The sequence below is a fragment of the Podarcis raffonei genome, chromosome 4, assembly GCF_027172205.1.
Source record: "Podarcis raffonei isolate rPodRaf1 chromosome 4, rPodRaf1.pri, whole genome shotgun sequence".
Taxonomy (NCBI): domain Eukaryota; kingdom Metazoa; phylum Chordata; class Lepidosauria; order Squamata; family Lacertidae; genus Podarcis; species Podarcis raffonei.
This window is the reverse complement of record NC_070605.1, coordinates 26,090,515-26,111,877: the sequence shown is the minus strand read 5'-3', so window position 1 is coordinate 26,111,877 and position 21,363 is coordinate 26,090,515. Positions and strand designations below refer to the sequence as shown.

Below are 21,363 nucleotides of genomic sequence, written 5' to 3'. Positions count from 1 at the left end.
CGTTCCAGAGGCCTCGCCGCAACCCAAAAACGATGCAACCCAAAGCATCGCGTCTGCGCATGCACGCGGCACGATTTAGTAATTCTGCACGTGCGTGAATGGCGCAAACCCAGAAGTAACCTGTTCCAGTACTTCCGGGTTTGCGCCCGTCACAAGCCGAGGGTGACGTAAGTTGGGGGCAACGTAACCTAAAGCTCTACTGTAATTCAAAAGAAATTTTGAATGATCCATAATCATTTTATGTATTCATGAGAGTCAGGTTTATTACTGAATCAGAAAAAATGAAAATTTAGAAGCAAATATCCTTGTTGGAAAATGTATCCATTGTGTACTACAGTTAGTATGTGCTGTTGTTCATGTTGATCAACATAGACAAAAAAAAATAATGTGTGAACCATTCTTCAGATTTAAAACTTTTGTTGGGAAAACTGCCTCACTTTATGTCAACTTGTACGGATCTTCAGTATGCAATATTGAGATTACAATATTGAAAAATAGCCACATCCTAGTGAGTGCTACCTTTATTTTTCTTGTGTTCTGTGTAGAAGTTAGCAAACTCTGATAAGAACTGTCTTTATTTATGCCTAGCTTTGCACAAAAAACTTTCAAAAGAAATAACAGATGCATTGATACAATAATGATGCAACATGCTGAATAAAAGTAGAACTGCAACAGAGATTTCGACAGTTGTTGCTATATACAAAAGGTCACTCATTCCTTTAGTATAACAGGGAAATTTTCATTCTGGTTATTTGAAAGAAAATGGTTAATGTGCATATGGAAAAATCCCTTTTATCCAACCAAAGCAGCCATTTCCTTATATAAAAGAATGGACAAATCACTGCAGTTACAGTTTGCTCTGGCACACATCATAGTTGTCATGTGTCATTATTATTATCATCTTCATTTCCTCCTTAAAATGCATTTCATTATATTTTAGCCCAACAGCTTCTCTGGGGATTTTCAGGTAGGACTGTTGTCTGAGTAATTGCTGAACAAAAGTCTAGCATTTGTGTGCGTTTGATTACTGGTTGTTCTGCTTGACTCATGTTCCAGAATGGTAATGGTTACAGCCCTGGTTCACTTGTGTTTTTCCCTGATTTTAATTCCTTACACTAATACTGCTTAAAGAAATATTTGAAAAATAATTTCTGTAAGGTTATAAGAAGAATATTTCTCAGGAAGCTGAAGAAACTTGTGAATGCTGTACAATATGTGGTTCATAATTAGTTTTACACACAACAGTTTTCATTATGAGCAAATTTGAATTAGTAAAGTCTTCTGCTAAGAACTGCACATAGATTTATAAAAGCTTTGTAAAGATTGTGTGTATAAGTTGAGCTGATGCAATAGGAACATGTATCTTAATTAAAAATTATATTGCAATTTATTCATAAAAGAGAAAGACAACAATAAACAGGACACCCAGATAAAAAGCTAAAAAGTTCCTATCTCACTTCCTGTGCCCTTCAAGTTCTCTAGAGAATTATTTCATAAAATGTATATGCCACACCTCTAATTTACAAAAAGACTAAAACTTAAAATTGTTTTAAAATACAATTTGAAACATGTATTTAAAATGTTCAAAAGATAATTTAAAATTACAGTAAGCTAAAGAGATTGAAATACATGGAAGTGCTCTATTTGTCTGGATAGGCTTGCCTGAACAAAAATGTTTTAAGCAGTTATGAAAAGAGTACAATGAAGATTTCTGTCTGATCCCAGTACACAGGGAGTTCCAAAATGTAGGTGCTGCCACACTAAAATATTAATTTATTTTTTAAACAATTTTTATTGTTTTCAGAATGAACAAACAACATCTTCCTGCCTTCAAGAGTGCTACATCTTGCCAAACAAATACAATACAAATAATAAATAAAAACATATTCCCATAAGTCCCTGTGAGAAGTTGGTGGTCTGTATCCATGTTTTTTTTGAAGTTCATATTAAATAAAATTGAACCAAGTTACAGAAAATCTGACTTTTTGTTGGTTCTTTGCTCACGTTACTTGTCTATCAGGTTTTTTCATGAGAATTAGCTTCCAGAACAAATATACCAATATTCGATTAAGTTAGGATCTACAGTTTTATGATTTAAAGATCTCCAAACTTTAGCAATGGTATAAAATATAAATTTCTTATGTGTGCAGAATGAATATAATGTGGCACATGTGACAGTGCAAGTTTATGCTAGTTTAACACTTCAAGAGGAATCATGGTATTAATAAGAAGAAGAATAGAATTTATATGCCTCCAATAACCGGAGGTCTCAGGGCAGTTCACAAAACAAAATCAAAATATAAAAGCACAAAATATATAATCAAAGTAAAAACAACCCAATAACCCCCCCCCGCCCCCAAAAACCCCCACCACATTTTAAAAGGGCATAGGATGTGCCAATTTATCATGGCTGAATCATGTTATAATCCTAAGAGGTGGTAGCAGGAGATTCCATTCAACCCCTCAGGTGGTCTTAGTAGTGTAAGAAATAAAATTATAAAATCTAGGGTTACCTTTATTACAAACTCTTAAGCGCAGGGGAGAGCAGAAGAGTAACCATTCTCCCCCATAACCGGAGGGCGCCCTTTGCATGCCCACGTCCAGCGTCCCTAATCCTCAGAGACTCCCGGCAGAGTGCTCCTGGTCCACCTCCGCTCCTCACAGCCCTTTGAGGTTCCTGCCAAACCTCAGTTCAAAATGATCCAGTTGCGAAGGGCGGAAGCAGAGCCAAGAGAGAGCAAACCAAGAAGGAGTAGTCTTCACTCCAGTCCGCTCTTTGTGTACGTAAGCGGGCAAAGCTTATTTGGGAGCTCTCAGTCGGCTCAAGAGCTTCACTCGCCCTACCTCCCTTTGTTTATACTCTTTATTGCAGGTTCACTTCTTTACAGGTATGCAGGCACTGCTATGGTCTTACGATGGTGGCTGTTAAAGGACCCGGAAGGCATTTCCCCTGCATTGGCAGGTTTCGCCTTCCCCGTAGCAAAACGCCTCCCCCCCAATTCCCAGAGTTCCCCGTTAAAGGGGTTGTGTTGTGGGGAGTCACTGGCCATACACTGATAAGTTGTCAGTGCACTCCCCCCGTGTTGTGGTGAAATAGGGGGCGGCCTCTCTGTGTAAACATACGTCTTTCAGAGCCAGCCCACTCGCCAGACAGATATGATAAAGTTGTAGCCAATTTTAATCCCATAACATGTTACAAGTCATTCATTCCACCCAGGTGGCTCCTGGGGTCGGGGGGGGGGGGGTTCCGCCTGGGCACGCAATGGGATCTACCCACATATCTCTGAGTGATTTGCAGTGGATCAACAAGGATTCTGACTTGCAGTTGTTTAAAATAGCAATAAAGCTACCCCCCTTTCTAAATTAGGCTGTTGAGATAAAGAAATGTGTGTGTGGGGGGGGAGAGATACTTTGTGTGTGACAGGTTTGTGAGCTCAGTTCTGGTAATGCGTACAGATTCCTGAGTTTAGTGTGTTCCTTAATTCTGAGTATGCTGCTCCACCTCCACGACTAATTTGTACCTTCCTCTGGTTGGTGGATCTTGGGGTTCTAGTAAAACAGATGTCATAAGCCTGAAGTCTGTTTGCCCCTGCCATAATTTATCTTACGGCAACTTCCAATATTTTTACAACATTTAAAGCTCACCCATAAGTAGAGTTGTAGATAGTAAATATGTAGATATTTAACAATTTCCATTTTGTTCTCCTTGCATTGTTTTTCCATGTATGCAAAGACACTAAAATAGTGGTTAGGGCAAAAGGAAGTGGTGGGAAAGTGCTTTGAAAAGGTGGTTCACTTCTACGGTTAAAATGTAGAAGAAAGAAATATTCTGTAGAAAAGTCATTTCCTCTCTTCAGATCTTCCTTTTAGATTGCATAAGGAATGCAAAATAGCATGCAGGTGTGTAGTGATAAAATGAGTCAAATGATTTTCTGGAAAGATGAGTTGTTTGCATATCTGTCTTTCTTTGCATGATTGGAATGATAGCTGCATGGTGGATATGGAAAATGAAAACAATTATACTTCTGTGAACTTTTTTGTAAAAACAGGAGAAGAAATTCCACTGATCCATTAGGTGGAAAAGTAGTATTATTCTGGTGTACATTGAGTGACCTTTTCAAATTGCAACCTGTAATACAGTATTAATTTCAGTCTAGATTAAGAGGTAGAAATGTTGGATTTGTCTAGTATTGTCTGCATTTTGTGTGTGTTTCTTGTGCTGATCCGGACCAACTGTCAGTCTATACTTTAGGTGCTTGTTAACAGAGTACAATACTATACATGATAATAGTTCTGCGATTGAACTACCTTTTTAGGTTTTTCAAATAGTAGGGGATCTAATATGGATTGGGACCACTGTGTTGGGAAGTGTTTTTAAAAGTCATTTTCCCTTGTAGCATTTTCCCAATGAAAAGTGCCCCACCCCAGCTGTTTTTTGCCCCATTAAGGACAACCTTTTGTGTACAGGCTGTGTACAAGTAAGGTTTTCCTAACAGAGCAAATAGCACTGGTGTCTTTTTTCTTTTTAATTTTCACCAGAAAATCAGCATGGATTGGAATAAATTTGAAACAGTGCTAAAATCAAATAAATCAGGGTGTTTCTCAAAGATCTATTGAATGATTGTTAAAAAAATAAGAACACAGTTAACAATTGTATGCTGAAATAAAATAAATATATAAATAGGGACATCCAAGAGAGCTGTGGCAATTTCTATTTCAAAAGGGCTCCAATTTCTTAGTTGCTGTGATCTATAAAGAAAACTATTTAAAAATGGCAACTCAATGGTACTGGACTTTATCGAAAAGTAAAATGACCAGTAAATCAAGAGAGGGAAAAGGCTGGATTTGTCTGGAATTAATTTGATTTCTACCATATGTGCTGGCAGTGTAAAAAAGCAAAGTCATATTGGTAAATAGTGATGGGAATGCTTAGAGAAGTATTTCAGAGACAAAGAGAAGCAGATCCACTGCTATACACAAGAACACAGAGTGTTGTGGAATATTAAATACAAGTTTTATTTACAGTGATCATTGAAAGGACAGTATACTTATACCAGATCCAACTGTAGTAGTAGGGTTTCTGCTGGCTGAGCCAACCTGAGCCTGGTAGATGGGAAACAAGCCTTTAAAATACGGTTCAAGTAACACCACCCTTTTTTCTGGCTTAACACACTGGGTTAAATGGCTGCTCTGTACAGATTTAGGAGTTCAGCAGCCGTAATCCTTACTTCAGAAGTCCATGCTTGCGCATTCCTGCTAAGCCATGGTTTGGCTTAACGTTAGGCGTGAACTGCACCAGTGTGCAGGACTAATGTAGAACAGTACCACACATGCTGTGTGCTAAGAAAGGAAACAATGATGAAGAGGTAGACTACTTGTCCTATTGTCTGCCATCCAAAGATAATGTAATTAGTTGGTAGGGTGTCAGGGTAAGTACAAGCTTGTGTAAATACCAGCAGCTGCCTCTTTCCCTGGCTGCGGTAAAGGTGTGCCTCAAAAGGGCAAGTAACCTTTTTGATCAGAAGAGGTCATGGCTTGTTGTTTAAATACTTTGCGCACTATCCCATGGCCCTTTGTGGATCATAGTAAGCCTTCAGCAAGGCCAAGCGTGCCGGTTTCCTAGCAAGCAGATCTATTGGAGAACAACTCTAAAATAACTGGTGCCCTTTTCTTTTTTACTGGCAAATTATGGTTTTAACAAAAATCTTACTAAATGTTCCCCAGTTTAATACCTTTTATTTTTTATTTCAGGAAGAGCATGCACTCAGCTGCAGCTTCTCAGCCCTGAACGATTTGCACGGCTCATCAAGGAAGTTACGAATTCTTTATGGCCTGGTAAAGACATCGTGGTACAATGGTTTCCACTTTCTGAAGATAAAAAGCACCCATCTGTTTTGTGGCTTAAAATGGTATGGAAGAACCTGTATATACATTTCTCTGAAGATTTGTCAATGTTTGATGACATGCCACTTATCCCAAAAACAGTACTAGATGGGGATGAAGAAGTCATGGAACTTATTAGATTAAGGACTCCATCACCAATTATTCTAGAAGATGGATCTGAAACTCAGCTTCCAGAATTTTTACCCGACATCATTGAACAACTTGGTGGGATTGTGCTTAAGAAACTAGACTCATCTATACAACATCCACTTTTAAAAAAATATATACATGCCCCATTGCCAAGTGTAGTTTTGCAAATAGTGGAAAAACTTTCCATACAGAAATTGACCAATAAGGTTGCATCATTCCCTGTATCATACAAAAATGCCCTTAGAAACTTCCTTGCTAGTTTAACTGATACTACTGAAAAAGAGAAATTAATAATTAATGAGCTAGTCATATTTAGGAGAATTAAACAATCACTTGATGAAGAAATTACTTTTACTGCATTGAAAGGCTGTAAGGTACTGCATCACACTGCCAAACTTCCACCTGATATAAAACTCTCTGTTTCACTAGTTGACAGCAGTGACGAAGCTACCATTCGTTTAGTAAACATGCTAAAAGCAGACCAGCTAAAGAGCACAGATTGCATGAAGTTTATTTTAAAAGATATTCAGAGTGACTTTTATTGTAACGATGAAGCAACAAAAGTTATGCTATGGATTCTGGAAAATCTAACGTTCCTAAAAAATGAAAATGCAGAAGTGCTGGATTGGCTGACGCCACTAAAATTTATTCAAATTTCTGAAGGAAAAATGGTGTCAGCTAGTGAACTTTTTGATCCCGAAGTAGAAGTACTACAAAATATGTTCTATGGGGAGGAGGAACATTGCTTTCCCCCTAATGTTTTTAAAACATCTGCTGATACTCTTCATTCTTTGAGATTAATAGGCCTAAAAAGTGAAAGCAACTTGGAAGAGAAAGACATTTTGAGCGTAGCTCAAAAAATTGAAAGCTTGAAGGACTGTGCTAGTACAAATCAAGATGCACTTAGAAGGAAAGCCAGAACTTTGTTAACGATTTTGAACAAAAATTATCCATTACTTCATACACCTGAAACAAAAGCAATGTTGAAAAAAATCAAATGGATTCCAGCATGCAAGGAAAGACCTGCAAATTACCCAAGTTCTTTAATTTGGAAAGGTGATCATTGCAATTTGTGCTCGCCACCTGAAATGTGTGACTTATCTCAGGCCACCTTAGTAGGTTCCTCTGTTCCTCTTGTGGAAGGTGTCCGACCAAATGTTGAAAAAGCACTGGGGATCTCAATCAAACCTAACATAAAATCAGTGTTAAAGCATTTCAAAGTAGTCGTAGACTGGCACAGTTCCAAAAAATTTAGTGATGAAGATTATTATCAATTTCAGCACATTTTGCTTGAGATTTACGGCTTCATGAATGATCACTTAGATGAAGGAAAAGAATCATTTAAAGCCTTGAAATTTCCCTGGGTCTGGACTGGTAAAACCTTTTGTTCGTTTTCTCAAGCAGTGATAAAGTCAGCACATGATCTTGATCTTCAGCCGTATCTACATAATGTGCCAAAAACAATGGCTAAATTCCACCAGTTGTTCAAATGCTGTGGGTCAATTGAGCAGCTGACACCAGACCATGTTTCCATGGTCATTCAAAAAATATACCTCAAAAGTGAACAATCTCTTACAGAAGAAGAGAGCAAGCAAAATCTTTCTATTATGTTGAATATTATAAGGTGGCTGTACAGCTGTCAAATTCCGGCTAGTTTAAACACACCTGTTCCTGTATATTGTAGCAAAAAACCTTACAGGCTTACAATGAAACCAATCCATGAATGCTGCTACTGTGATATCAAGGTTGAAGACTTAAATGATTTGCTAGATGATGCTGTTGAGCCAATAATTTTGGTTCATGAAGACATACCTATGAAAACTGCAGAATGGTTGAATGTGCCATGTCTCAGTACCAGGTTGATAAATCCAGAAAATATGGGATTTGAGCAGTCGGGTCAAAGGGAACCTCTCACTGTAAGAATTAAAAACATTTTGGAAGAATACCCTTCTGTATCCGATATCTTCAAAGAGCTGCTTCAAAATGCAGATGATGCTAATGCAACGGAGTGCAATTTTTTGATTGACATGAGGAGAAATAATGACATAAGAGAAAATCTTTTGGATCCAGGAATGGCAGCTTGTCATGGACCAGCTCTCTGGTCTTTCAACAATTCTGAATTTTCTGACTCTGACTTTCTAAATATAACTCGATTGGGTGAGTCTCTCAAAAGAGCAGAAGTTGACAAAGTTGGAAAATTTGGCTTGGGGTTTAATTCTGTTTATCATATCACGGATATTCCGATCATCATGAGCAGAGAGTTTATGATTATGTTTGATCCCAACATCAATCATCTCAGTAAACATATAAGGGACAAGTCTAATCCTGGGATCAAGATTAATTGGAGTAAGCAACAGAAAAGACTTAGAAAGTTTCCTAATCAGTTCAAGCCATTTATTGGTGTGTTTGGTTGTCAGCTCCCGTTGACTGTGGAGGCCCCTTACAGTTACCAAGGGACACTTTTCAGGCTTTCTTTTAGAACACAACAGGAGGCTAAAGTGAGTGAAGTCAGCAGTACTTGCTACAATACTGCAGACATCTATTCTCTTGTGGATGAGTTTAGCATTTGTGGACATAGACTGATAATTTTTACTCAGTGTGTAAACTCCATGGTTTTGAAGTATTTGAAGTCCGAGGAAACCAACCCTGGTGTAGCTCAAGAGACTGTGACTATTAAAAAAAATCTGTGTTTGTCCAAAGCAATAACTACCCCTGTTACAAGTGTTCTCAAGGAAGCTGCTAAACTCATGAAAACTTGCAACAGTAGCACAAAAAGGCTTCCCACTGAATCACCCAAGTCATCGTGCATATTACAAATAACAGTGGAAGAATTTCACCATGTGTTCAGGCGGATTGCTGACTTGCATTCTCCAGTTTTTAGAGGCCCAGAAGATGACACAGTTTCTTTCTTTGAAATGGCTAAATCTGGACAGACAAAAAGGCCTGCTGATGAACTGCCACAAAAAACAGTAGACTCTACAACATGGCTTATATGTTCTTGCATGGATACTGGGGAGGCCTTAAAATTCTCATTACAGGAAAGTGGAAGAAGGCTAGGACTTGTCCCATGTGGATCAGTTGGGGTTATGCTGTCTGAAGCACAGGATCACAAATGGACTGTGAAACCCAATTGTAGCAACTTAGGAGAAGTGTTCTGCTATTTACCTCTTCGAATCAAAACAGGTCTGCCTGTTCACATTAATGGCTCTTTTGCTGTTACATCAAACAGAAAAGAGATATGGAAAACTGACACAAAAGGAAGGTGGAACACAGTATTTATGCGGCATGTTATAGTAAAAGCTTACTTAGAAGCTCTTGTGGTTCTACGCAACATGGCAGTTTGTGGGGAGCTAAATGACTACAATTACTATGCAGTATGGCCTGATCCTGACTTAGTGCATGATGATTTTTCAGTCATATGTCAGGGGTTTTATGAAGAAATAGCTCACACAAAAGGCAAAGAAGGGATCAGAGTGTTCTCTGATGGTTCATCTTGGGTGTCTATGAAGAATGTAAGATTCTTAGATGATTCACTCTTGAAACGTCCAGACATAGGACCTGCAGCTTTTAATATTTTTCTAAAGTACCTTAAAAAAACTGGCTCAAAAAATCTCTGTGCTGTAGACCTTCCATCTTGGGTCAAAGCAGGCTTTGAAGAAGCAGGGTGCAAACAGGTGTTACTAGATAATACTTTTTCAGAGAGGCAATTCTTTTCTGAAGTCTTTTTCCCAAATATCCAAGAGATTGAGGCAGAGCTTCGTGATCCTTTAATGCACTATGTTCTGAGTGAAAAGGTTAGCGAGTTCTCAGAAATTCTCTGTGTTACACCGTGTATTCCCTGTTCTTTGACTGAGCACCCTCTGGTGGAACCTTCAAGACTGATCCATCCTGAAGGTCGAGTTGCAAAGTTGTACGATAAAGAAGATGGAAGATTTCCCTATGGCACCAGTCAAGATTACCTTAATCCAGTGATTTTGGTCAAATTAGTTCAACTAGGTATGGCTAAAGATGATATTTGTTGGGAAGACTTGGTTGAACGTGCCGAATCTGTAGCAGAAATCAACAAGACTGATCATGCTTCAGCTTGTCTCAGAAGCAGTATTCTGTTAAGCCTCATAGATGAAAAAATTAAATGCAGAGATTCTAGAGCTAAAGAATTTGCTGCAAAGTTCCAAACAATACCGTTTCTGCCATTTCTCACAAAACCAGCAGGCTTCTCTTTGCACTGGAAGGGTACTGATTTTGGCCCCGAGACAATGTTTTCAGCGATGGACCTTTTCACTGCTGATTATCAAGATATAGTTTGTCTGTTAAAACCAATCCTTAATGAAAATTCCCATTCCTTTAAAGGTTGTGGGAACATTTCTCTGGCAGTCAAAGATTTTTTAGGCTTGCTTAAGAAGCCAACTGTTACTATGGTTATAAACCAGCTGAAAGAAGTTGCAAAGTCCTTTGATGGAATTACCTTGTACCAAGAAAACATCACCAATGCTTGCTATAAATATCTCCATGATGCCCTGCTACAAAATGGAGCAACAAAAGCCATCATAATTGAAGAGCTGAAAAACTGCAGTTTCATTCTTGTTGAAAATGGCTATGTTGACCCCACAAAGGTGTCTTTTCATCTTAACTTTGAGGCAGCGCCATATCTCCATCAACTGGCTAATAAATACAGAAACAACTTTCGTGAGCTATTTGAAAGCGTAGGTGTGCGCCATGCTTTTACAGTAGAAGATTTTGCTCTGGTTCTTGAGTTAATCAATGAGGAAAGAGGAACTAAACCACTGACTGAAGAAAATTTCCAGCTTTCTAGGAGAATCATCAGTGAAGGAATATGGGGCCTCATTAGAGAAAAGAAGCAAGAATTCTGTGAAAAACAGTATGGCGAGATATTGTTACCGGATACTCACCTTGCCCTTCTACATGCTAATACTTTGTGTTACAATGACTGCCCTTGGATCAAAGTGAAAGATACAACTGTAAAGTACTGCCATGCCGACATTCCTAGAGAAGTAGCAGTAAAGCTTGGAGCAGTACCCAAGCGACATAAAGCCTTAGAAAGGTATGCATCAAACATTTGTTTTACTACCCTTGGGACTGAATTTGGGCAGAAAGAAAAATTGACAAGCAGAATTAAAAGTATTCTTAATGCATATCCATCAGAAAAAGAAATGCTGAAAGAGCTCCTTCAGAATGCAGATGATGCAAAAGCTACAGAAGTTTGCTTTGTGTTTGATCCTAGACAACATCCAGTTGATAGAATATTTGATGAAAAATGGTCTCCACTTCAAGGGCCTGCACTGTGCGTCTTCAACAATCAGCCTTTTACTGAAGATGACATCAGAGGAATTCAGAATCTTGGAAAAGGCACTAAAGAAGGCAATCCATGTAAAACTGGCCAGTATGGTATAGGCTTCAATTCCGTGTATCACATAACTGACTGTCCTTCTTTCATTTCTGGTAACGATATTCTTTGTATCTTTGATCCTCATGCCAGATATGCACCAGGCGCAACATCAATTAGTCCAGGACGCATGTTTAGGGACCTGGATGCTGATTTCAGAACACAGTTCTCAGATGTCTTGGATCTCTATTTAGGAGATCATTTTAAACTAGAAAACTGCACCATGTTTAGATTTCCACTTCGAAATACAGAAATGGCAAAAACTTCCGAAATCTCCCCAGTGCCATGCTCAGACAGAATGGTGCAAAATCTTCTAGATAAGCTGCGTACAGATGGAGCAGAACTCTTGATGTTTTTGAACCACATGGAAAAAATTTCTATTTGTGAAATAGAGAAAACAACAGGAGCACTTAATGTGTTATATTCTGTAACAGGAAAAGTAACTGATGGCGATAGACTGAAACGAAAGCAATTCCATGCTTCTGTAATTGACAGTGTCACTAAGAAGAAAGAGCTTAGCAAAATACCTGTGCAACAAATCACTTACACTATGGATACTGAAGACTCTGAAGGTAACCTCACAGCCTGGTTAATTTGCAACAGGTCAGGTTTTTCCAACATTGAAAAGGTATCCAAGAGTGTTGTATCAGCTCATAAGAATGAGGACATTACTCTCTTCCCCCGAGGGGGAGTTGCTGCATGTATTACTCACAACTACAAAAAACCTCATAGGGCATTTTGTTTCTTACCCCTGTCCTTAGAAACTGGGTTACCATTTCATGTGAATGGACACTTTGCCCTGGATTCTGCCAGGCGAAATCTGTGGCGTGATGATAATGGAGTTGGAGTACGAAGTGACTGGAATAATAGTTTAATGACAGCATTGATTGCACCGGCCTATGTAGAACTTTTGATTCAGCTGAAAAAACGTTACTTTCAAGGTACCGATCCAACAATGTCTGTGCTACAAAACACATCTATGCATACAGTGAAAGACACTTTGAAAAAGTTTCTGTCCTTCTTCCCCGTTAATAGACTTGACCTGCAGCCTGATTGGTATTGCTTAGTAAAGGCAGTTTACAGCTGCATTCATGAAGAATCCAAACGTCTCCTACCTGTTGTGCGAGCTCCAAATGTCGATGGCTCTGATTTGCATTCTGCAATTATCATTACATGGGTTAATATGTCTACCTCAAACAAAGCTAGGCCATTCTTTGACAATTTGTTACAAGATGAGTTGCAACACCTCAAAAATGTAGAGTACAACATTACAACACGCAAAACAGTAGCAGAAAATGTGTATAGACTCAAACATCTCCTCTTAGAAATTGGCTTCAACTTGATCTATAGCTGTGATGAAACTGCAAATCTTTATCACTGTCTTGTGGATGCAGACATTCCAGTGAGCTATGTGACTTCAGCTGATGTCCGATCATTTTTGATGACATTTTCCTCTCCGGATTCTAATTGCCACATTGGAAAGCTGCCTTGTCGACTTCAGCAGACAAATTTAAAGCTTTTCCACAGTTTAAAACTTCTTGTTGACTACTGTTTTAAAGACACAGAAGAAAATGAAATCCTCATTGAAGGATTACCTCTGCTCATTACACTTGATAGTGTACTGCAAATTTTTGATTCAAAGCGTCCAAAATTCTTAACTACCTATCATGAACTGATTCCGTCTCGTAAAGATCTGTTTATGAACACACTGTACTTGCGGTACAGCAATATTTTACTGAAATGCAATGTAGCAAAAGTCTTCGATATTACCAGCTTTGCTGATTTGTTGCCTTCTGTCTTGCCAAGAGAATACAAAACCAGAGGTTGTGTGAGATGGAAGGAGAATTTTGCAAGTGAATCATGGCTGAAGAACACGTGGCATTTTATTGGTGAATCTGTAAATGTGAAAGATGACCAGGAAGATGCAAAACCAACATTTGATGCTGTTGTTGATACTTTGAAGGACTGGGCATTGCTTCCAGGTACAAAATTTACCGTATCCTCTAATCAGCTTGTTGTACCAGATTGTGATGTCCTGCTTCCGCTCAGTCTTATGCATATAGCTCTGTTCCCAAATTCTCAGACTGATAAAGTTTTTCATGCTTTGATGAAAACTGGTTGTATTCAACTTGCTTTGAACAAAATTTGCTCCAAGGACAATGCTCTAGTGCCCCTTTTGTCAGGACACACAGCAAATATAGACAACCCTTCAAGCATTTTAAAAGCCATACATTACATGGTTCAGACATCAACATTTAAGACTGAAAAATTAGCCGAGAATGATTTTGAGGCCCTCCTGATGTACTTCAACTGCAACCTAAGTCATTTGACATCTGAGGACGACATTAAAATTTTGAGGTCCCTTCCGTGCTACAAATCTATCAGTGGACGATACATCAGCATTTCAAAATGTGGAGCATGTTATGTACTCACAAGAACTATCCCCTCTGTTGAAGTGGATAGATGGACACAGTCATCTTCAGCTGCCTTTCTGGAAGAGAAAATCCATTTAAAAGACCTGTACACTGTACTTGGGTGTGTTCCAGTAGATGACCTTGAAGTTTATTTGAAGCATCTTTTACCAAAGATTGAAAGTCTGTCTTACGATGCAAAACTAGAACATCTGATTTACTTAAAGAACAGGCTCTCTAGCATTGAAGAATCTTTAGAAATAAAGGAACAGCTGTTTGAGAAGCTAGAGAGCTTTTTGATAATTCACGATGCGTGCAATAGATTAAAACCTGCAAAGCATTTTTATGATAGGACCGTAAGAGTTTTTGAAGTTATGCTTCCCGAAAAGCTGTTTATACCCCAAGACTTCTTTAAGAAACTGGAGCAGCTCACAAAACCAAAAAACCGTGCTGCATTCCTTGCATCATGGGTAGCATTTCTCCAAAATATGGGACTAAAATATGTAATTTCCCAGCAGCAGTTACTGCAGTTTGCTAAAGAGATCAGTATGAGAGCCAACACTGAAAACTGGACTAAGGATACACTGCAGAATACAGTGGATGTCCTCCTTCATCACATATTTCAAGAAAGAACTGATTTGCTATCTGGAAACTTCCTTAAAGAATTGTCTTTAATAGCATTCTTGTGTCCAGAACGTGCTCCGGCAGAAATTGTAAGATTTCACCCACAGTATCAAGAGGTTAATGGAACACTCCCTCTTATAAAGTTCAGTGGAGCCCAAGTAAACCCAAAATTCAAACAGAGTGATGTTTTGCAGCTCCTTTGGACTTCGTGTCCTATTCTTCCAGAAAAAGCTACGCCTTTAAGTATCAGAGAACAAGAAGGAAGCAGTCTTGGTCCACAGGAACAACTTGAGCAGGTTTTGACTATGCTTAATGTGAACTTGGACCCACCTCTAGACAAAGTTATAAATAACTGCAGAAATATATGTAATATAACAACTTTGGATGAAGATATGGTAAAAACAAGGGTTAAAGTCCTAAGAAGCATCTATGAATTTCTTAGTACAGACAAAAGAGAATTCCGGTTTCAGCTTCGAGGGGTTGCTTTTGTGATGGTTGAAGAAGGTTGGAAGCTGCTGAAGCCTGAGGAAGTCGTAATAAATCTTGAGTATGAATCTGACTTCAAACCTTACTTGTACAAACTTCCATTAGAACTTGGCACCTTCCACCAACTATTTAAACACTTAGGCACTGAAGATGTTATTTCAACAAAGCAGTATGTTGAGGTTCTGAGTCGCATATTTAAGAACTCTGAAGGAAAACAGCTTGATCCTAATGAAATGCGTACTGTTAAACGAGTTGTTTCTGGCCTGTTTAAAAGCCTTCAAAATGATTCTGTGAAGGTTAGAAATGACCTTGAAAATGTGCGAGATCTGGCTCTTTATCTTCCAAGCCAAGATGGTAGATTGGTAAAATCAAGCATCTTAGTTTTTGATGATGCACCACATTACAAAAGTAGAATACAAGGAAACATTGGTGTTCAAATGCTTGTTGATCTTAGCCAGTGTTACTTAGGAAAAGACCATGGTTTTCACACCAAACTGATAATGCTGTTTCCCCAGAAGCTGCGACCCCGTCTCCTCAGCAGTATCCTTGAGGAGCAGTTGGATGAAGAGTCACCCAAAATTTGTCAGTTTGGAGCACTTTGTTCTCTCCAAGGCAGGCTCCAGTTACTGCTGTCTTCTGAACAGTTCATCACGGGACTAATTAGAATTATGAAACACGAAAATGACAATGCATTCTTAGCCAATGAAGAGAAAGCCATAAAACTTTGCAAAACCTTGAGAGAAGGCTTGAAAGTTTCTTGTTTTGAGAAGTTGCAAACAACACTGAGAGTTAAAGGTTTTGCTCCTATTCCTCACAGCAGAAGTGAAACATTCGCCTTTTTAAAGAGATATGGAAATGCAGTAATATTGCTCTATATACAGCACTCAGATAGCAAAGACATCAATTTCCTTCTAGCATTAGCAATGACCCTGAAATCTGCAACTGATAATCTGATTTCTGATACATCCTATTTAATTGCTATGTTGGGTTGCAATGATATTTATAGAATTAGTGAGAAGCTTGACAGTTTAGGTGTGAAATATGACTCTTCAGAACCATCAAAGCTTGAACTACCTATGCCTGGCACTCCTATACCAACTGAAATCCACTATACTCTTCTTATGGATCCAATGAATGTTTTCTATCCTGGTGAATACGTTGGCTATCTTGTTGATGCTGAAGGTGGTGATATCTATGGGTCGTACCATCCAACCTATACATATGCTATCATTGTGCAAGAAGTAGAAAGGGAAGATGATGAAAATTCCAGTTTCCTGGGCAAGATTTATCAGATTGACATTGGATACAGCGAGTACAAGATAGTGAGCTCTCTTGATTTGTACAAATTCTCAAGGCCTGATGAAAGTTCTCAGAGCAGGGGCAGTGCACCATCTACTCCAACAAGTCCCACAGAATTTTTACCGCATGGACCAAGAACAATTCCTCCTCATTTTCCTGGAAGAGAGAGTCACAAATCCTCCTCCTCCTCTTCCTCTTCATCCAAACATCATTCTCCCAAAAAGGCTAAAGCAAATTCTTTATCAGAGATTTTGAGGGAAGTTACATCTGTGATGGAACAAGCTTGGAAGCTTCCAGAATCTGAAAGGAAAAAGATCATAAGAAGGCTGTATCTTAAGTGGCATCCAGACAAAAATGCAGAGAACCTTGATATTGCCAATGAAGTTTTCAAGCATTTACAAAATGAGATCAACAGATTAGAAAAGCAGGCTTTTATTGACCAAAATGCAGATAGGGCATCCAGAAGAACATTTTCATCATCAGCTTCTCGATTTCAATCAGACAAATTTTCATTTCAAAGGTTTTATACTTCATGGAACCAGGAAGCAACGAGTCACAAATCTGAAAGACAACAGTCTAAAGAAAAATGTCCATCTTCTACAGGTCCTTCATATTCCCAGCGGTTTTTTATGCCACCTACATTCAAGTCAGTTGGAAATCCCGTTGAGGCTCGTAGGTGGTTACGGCAAGCTAGAGCAAACTTTTCAGCAGCAAGAAATGACCTTCATAAAAATGCCAACGAATGGGTTTGCTTTAAATGTTACCTGTCTACCAAGCTTGCTTTGATTGCTGCCGATTATGCCGTAAGGGGCAAGTCTGATAAAGATGTGAAACCCACTGCACTGGCACAAAAGATTGAGGAATATAGCCAACAGCTTGAAGGCCTTACAAACGATGTTCACACACTGGAAGCGTATGGAGTCGATAGCTTAAAAACTCGCTATCCAGACCTCCTTCCTTTTCCGCAGATTCCAAATGACAGGTTCACTTCTGAAGTTGCTATGAGAGTGATGGAGTGTACAGCATGCATTATAATAAAACTTGAAAATTTTATACAGCAAAAGGTATGAGGTTAAAGACATGGTGGTTTCATATAGACATGCCATGTTTCCAGCCAGTTTTCTCCAAGCTATTGTTTTTGGGTGGCATGCTACTGTTTGATGTGTCATGCAACCAACCATATAGCTTTGTGTGACGGGTGGGAGTCATCCTCTTATGCAGTAGGGGTGGGGGGAGGAAATCACGGTCACAGATGCGATAAGATCTGAATTCACTTTTGCTAGCAAAAGCTATATACTAATGTGATGGAATAAAATGTGACTTACTCATGCAGTTACTGTACTTTGGAAGCTATGCAGTTCCTAGCAGCTTATAAATAAAATGCATATATTCCTGTGGCAATGAGGGCCAAATTAGATGTTCCATGGCAGACCTGGATTTGGGAAACTCGACTATCACTGAACATGCTTTGCTGCAAAAGCAGCCGGGGAAGGACACGATTTACAGTAGAAAAGTGTTTGATGGGAGTTTTTAATCCTTCCTTGGCCCAACACTTCTTTCTTGTGGTCTCCCATTTTCTCCTGTAACAAAGCAAATGAGCGCCTGGGACCTGACTGGGGAACATGAGGGCATGTTGCAAAGGGAAAGTGATAGGCAGAAGGATTAATTGGCTCTTTGCTCTCAGACATTTCTCCATTGTAAATTGTGCTTTCCCACTGCTGCTTTGCAACAGTTTGATGACATCCCCGGATCTGGTAGTGAACATCTTGTTCAGCCCAAGGTACACAGGATTTAAATGTTACATAATCTTGTTTTAAGCCACAGCTTCTTATTAGCAAAACTGTAGAACATGTATTTAAAGATTTGCAGGGAGACTGAGATGTAAAATATAGTTATGTACACAGTACAACGGTAAAATTCACAGGGCTGAACTGCACTTTATGTAACCAAAGCCTAGGACTATGTCGGTAAAATCTGTATGTGCAGAGATATATATGTATGTATCCCCAGATTGCATCCATTCAGTTTTATGGTATGAGGTGGTGTCATTTTTCAGTGTACTAATGTAAGACTGAGTATGTTACTCTCTTTTAAGGAATTGAAAAGTTTGGAGAAAATTCACTTTGAAGCATTCTGTGTATTCATTTGTTTGCTATGGACATTCATTTCACTCACAGTAATACGATCTGCAGGATCTGATTTATAGATTTGCTGCAGTCTTACATCAAACATTACATCAGAGGTTGCTAAGGGACCTTTGACACAGCACAGTATTTTATTCCTTAATGTTTGATGACTTAAACACAAGACTTATTTTCTTATAACATACCTTATGTGTTTCTGACATTGTTACATCTTTTGTTGAATGAGAATTGCATGTGCATTACCTAGTAAAATACTTGATTTTCTTTAGGGTTTTTGAAACGGAAACTGCACACCAAAACTCTTTTTTTTTTTAAAAAGTAGTCGTCTTACTTCAGCTTTTTGTTTTGTTTATATATTTTTCTCATGAGCCATCCTTGGAAATAGTATAATGTCATAAAATATTTTGGTATACAGTGGGATAATTTTTTATTACATATTAAATGGTGCTGCAATGTTATGCTTTTTGATTTTGTCTCACACTGTGGCACATGAGATTTCTGATTTTTAGTTCATAATTTTTCTTTTATAAATTGTAATACTTTTGATAATGCCATGTAAATTATTCAATATTTGTAAAGAAAATCATGACAACATGTAAAATAAAGCTGCTGTGGATAGTATTTATGTTCCATTATTACCTAACTCACAATTATTTACTTGATTAGTACACTGAAACTATAATTTTATGTGAAGAATGTAAAATAAAATAGGGGTAAGATGAGGTTAGATAAATTACAACCAAAATTATTGCAATACAGAAGGACAAAATAGTTGACAAAAGCTCTTTAAGAAAATGTGTAAATAATAAAAGGGCTTTCAGTGTAGAAAATATCTCAAGAAAATCTAGGCTTTGAACCTTCTGGTTGCAAAGCCGTATGATTATTTCTGTTGTTAAGTGCCATAAAATGATTTTAATAATAAACTTGAAGATTCTTCAAATTGGTGTGTTGAATATTTATGTATATTTATATGAGACTTCTTTCACCAGGACCTTTAGCAGAGGGGGATAACTCACTTTGGTGAACCAACCAGGCCCTCTTTCCCATCCCTGCTGCTCTTTTTGTGATGATAAAATGTGTATTCATTGATTTACTACCCCAATTGCTTTTGGCGAACCATTGCAGATTTACTTTTTCATGCAGAGGCTATTTCATTCTAATGCCATCATGATCTCAAACTAACTATTCCAGTATATTCATATTTTTCTGCCCACATCTTTTAAAAAAACCCCACCAAATTTCATCATAGGACGTTCATAGTAAATTTACTTTGTGTTTTTTAATATAAAAAACCCAGCAACATTAACAATGCATATTTATTAACCTCTAAAGTTCACAAATCCAGGGTCGATGACAAATCTGAATTATGAAAGAAGCCTATTCTATGTGTGTTGTGATAAATCAATTTTAACCTGTATTTGCTACTGTGTTTCATTTTATATGCTGCGGAGAGCACTGTCTCACAAGGATGAGTAGAAGTTATTTCTGGGGACTAAGGATAGAAAGAGTACTCAGGGCTAACCTTCTCTTCCTTTGTGGTCCATGAAGCAAGCCAGAGCAGGGGACCTCAGATGGCCATACCATATGGAGTAACAGAGAAGGGGAATTGTGCATGGAAGAACTGCCCAGCTCATCTACCTTTCCCTTTCTGCATTTACAACAGGGTTAGAGAACCTTTTTCAATCTGAGAGCCGTATTGCTTTGTGGGCAGTCTTCCAGGGGTTGGATGCCAGTGGTGGATGGGGTCAGAGGCAAAACGGGGCAGAGCAATGGGCCTGACTCTCATCCTTTGCATAGTAAGCTACAGTACATTCCACTATGCATGTGACAGTGGTCTCTGCATCCACCCACTCCATCCAGGCCTTTGTATAGTAGATTACATTTCAGCCATGCATACATCCCTCCATCCAGACAGACAAGCAAAAGGCATGATCACAGTTCAAGGACACATTTCAGCCAGGCAAAAGATCTCAAGAACATGGGAGTGGGGCCAGCAAAAGGCCTGGGGCACTGTATTTGTTTCCTGGGCCTGGGGTTCTCTATTTCTGCTGTAGAGCTCCCCCTGCACACTTTTGGTATACCTGCTTCCATATATTTTGGGTGGTGTTCAGCTAAACATTTGCATTGAATTAATGCTATTCCAATGGGACTTTGTCCCTCTCTCCGGTGTGACCTGCACTGCCCCACATCTGCTCTGGAAGGTTGGAGGAATGTTCTCCTTAGTTCTATGCTGAATACAATTCAATTTGATGCATTTCGATTTTAAATGTAAATGTTGCATTTCTGTGCTGTGTAGTAGCATCAGTGACTCTAGATGCTACTACAAAACCTGATTAAAAACAGCCAAAGAAAGTAGTCCAGACAAGCTGTTTATTGACATTCATTCTGATTTGTTTGCGGGGATATTATATGAAGATACGGCAAGCGTTATCTCACATTTTCCAATGCATTTTCCCATGTCACAAGAAGTCTGATAGTTTTGGGGAAATGGGTACGTGTGGAAGGGCACCAACTTCAACTGCAAAACCTGAGCTTGCCTGTATGTGACCGAATCCCACATGAAAATAGCAGCATCCTGGAAGCACGCAGTGTGGGGTGTTAGCTGCTCATCTCGCAAGCCTGACTATAATACAGGCAAGTGGAAACGACATCAGCCACTGCCAAGTACAACTTTCCATCTGTGCAAACACAGACTTCATAGAGCCCAAAGGATATCTCAGAATCTCCGCTTGTTCCTTGAGGCAATTTGGGCAGCCGCAGTCCAGCATTAAGCATAAGCTGCATGGAAGAAAGACAGACACGAATGGATTTGTTTGTGTAGCAGTAACTTCGGAACAAAAAGTGTGGTGGCATCTTAAAGGTTAATTTATTACGGTGCAAGTTTTGTGGACCTGAGAACCCACTGGAGCCAGCCCTACATAGAACTGTTGACATGTGCTGGGCCCAGTAAATTAAACGTTGA

The 21,363-nt window shown here is 38.8% G+C and overlaps 2 protein-coding genes across 11 annotated transcripts in view; one reads left to right on the top strand and one right to left on the bottom strand.

Moving 5' to 3' along the window:
- The window catches only part of SACS (sacsin molecular chaperone), an 89,633-nt gene extending 70,292 nt beyond the window's left edge, over window positions 1-19,341 (top strand). For all 5 annotated transcript variants that reach the window (XM_053385867.1, XM_053385868.1, XM_053385869.1 and 2 more), the window contains one exon: window positions 5,752-19,341. In XM_053385867.1, the coding sequence (XP_053241842.1) occupies window positions 5,752-17,327 (11,576 nt within the window). In that variant the 3' untranslated portion in view covers window positions 17,328-19,341. The remainder of the gene's footprint in view (window positions 1-5,751) is intronic.
- The window catches only part of SGCG (sarcoglycan gamma), a 31,648-nt gene continuing 26,741 nt past the window's right edge, over window positions 16,457-21,363 (bottom strand). For 4 of the 6 annotated variants that reach the window (XM_053385901.1, XM_053385900.1, XM_053385899.1 and 1 more), the window contains one exon: window positions 20,859-21,179. In XM_053385901.1, the coding sequence (XP_053241876.1) occupies window positions 21,000-21,179 (180 nt within the window). In that variant the 3' untranslated portion in view covers window positions 20,859-20,999. Of the gene's footprint in view, window positions 16,558-20,858; window positions 21,180-21,363 lie in introns of those variants that run through there. The other 2 variants (XM_053385902.1, XM_053385903.1) reach the window with 2 other exon arrangements.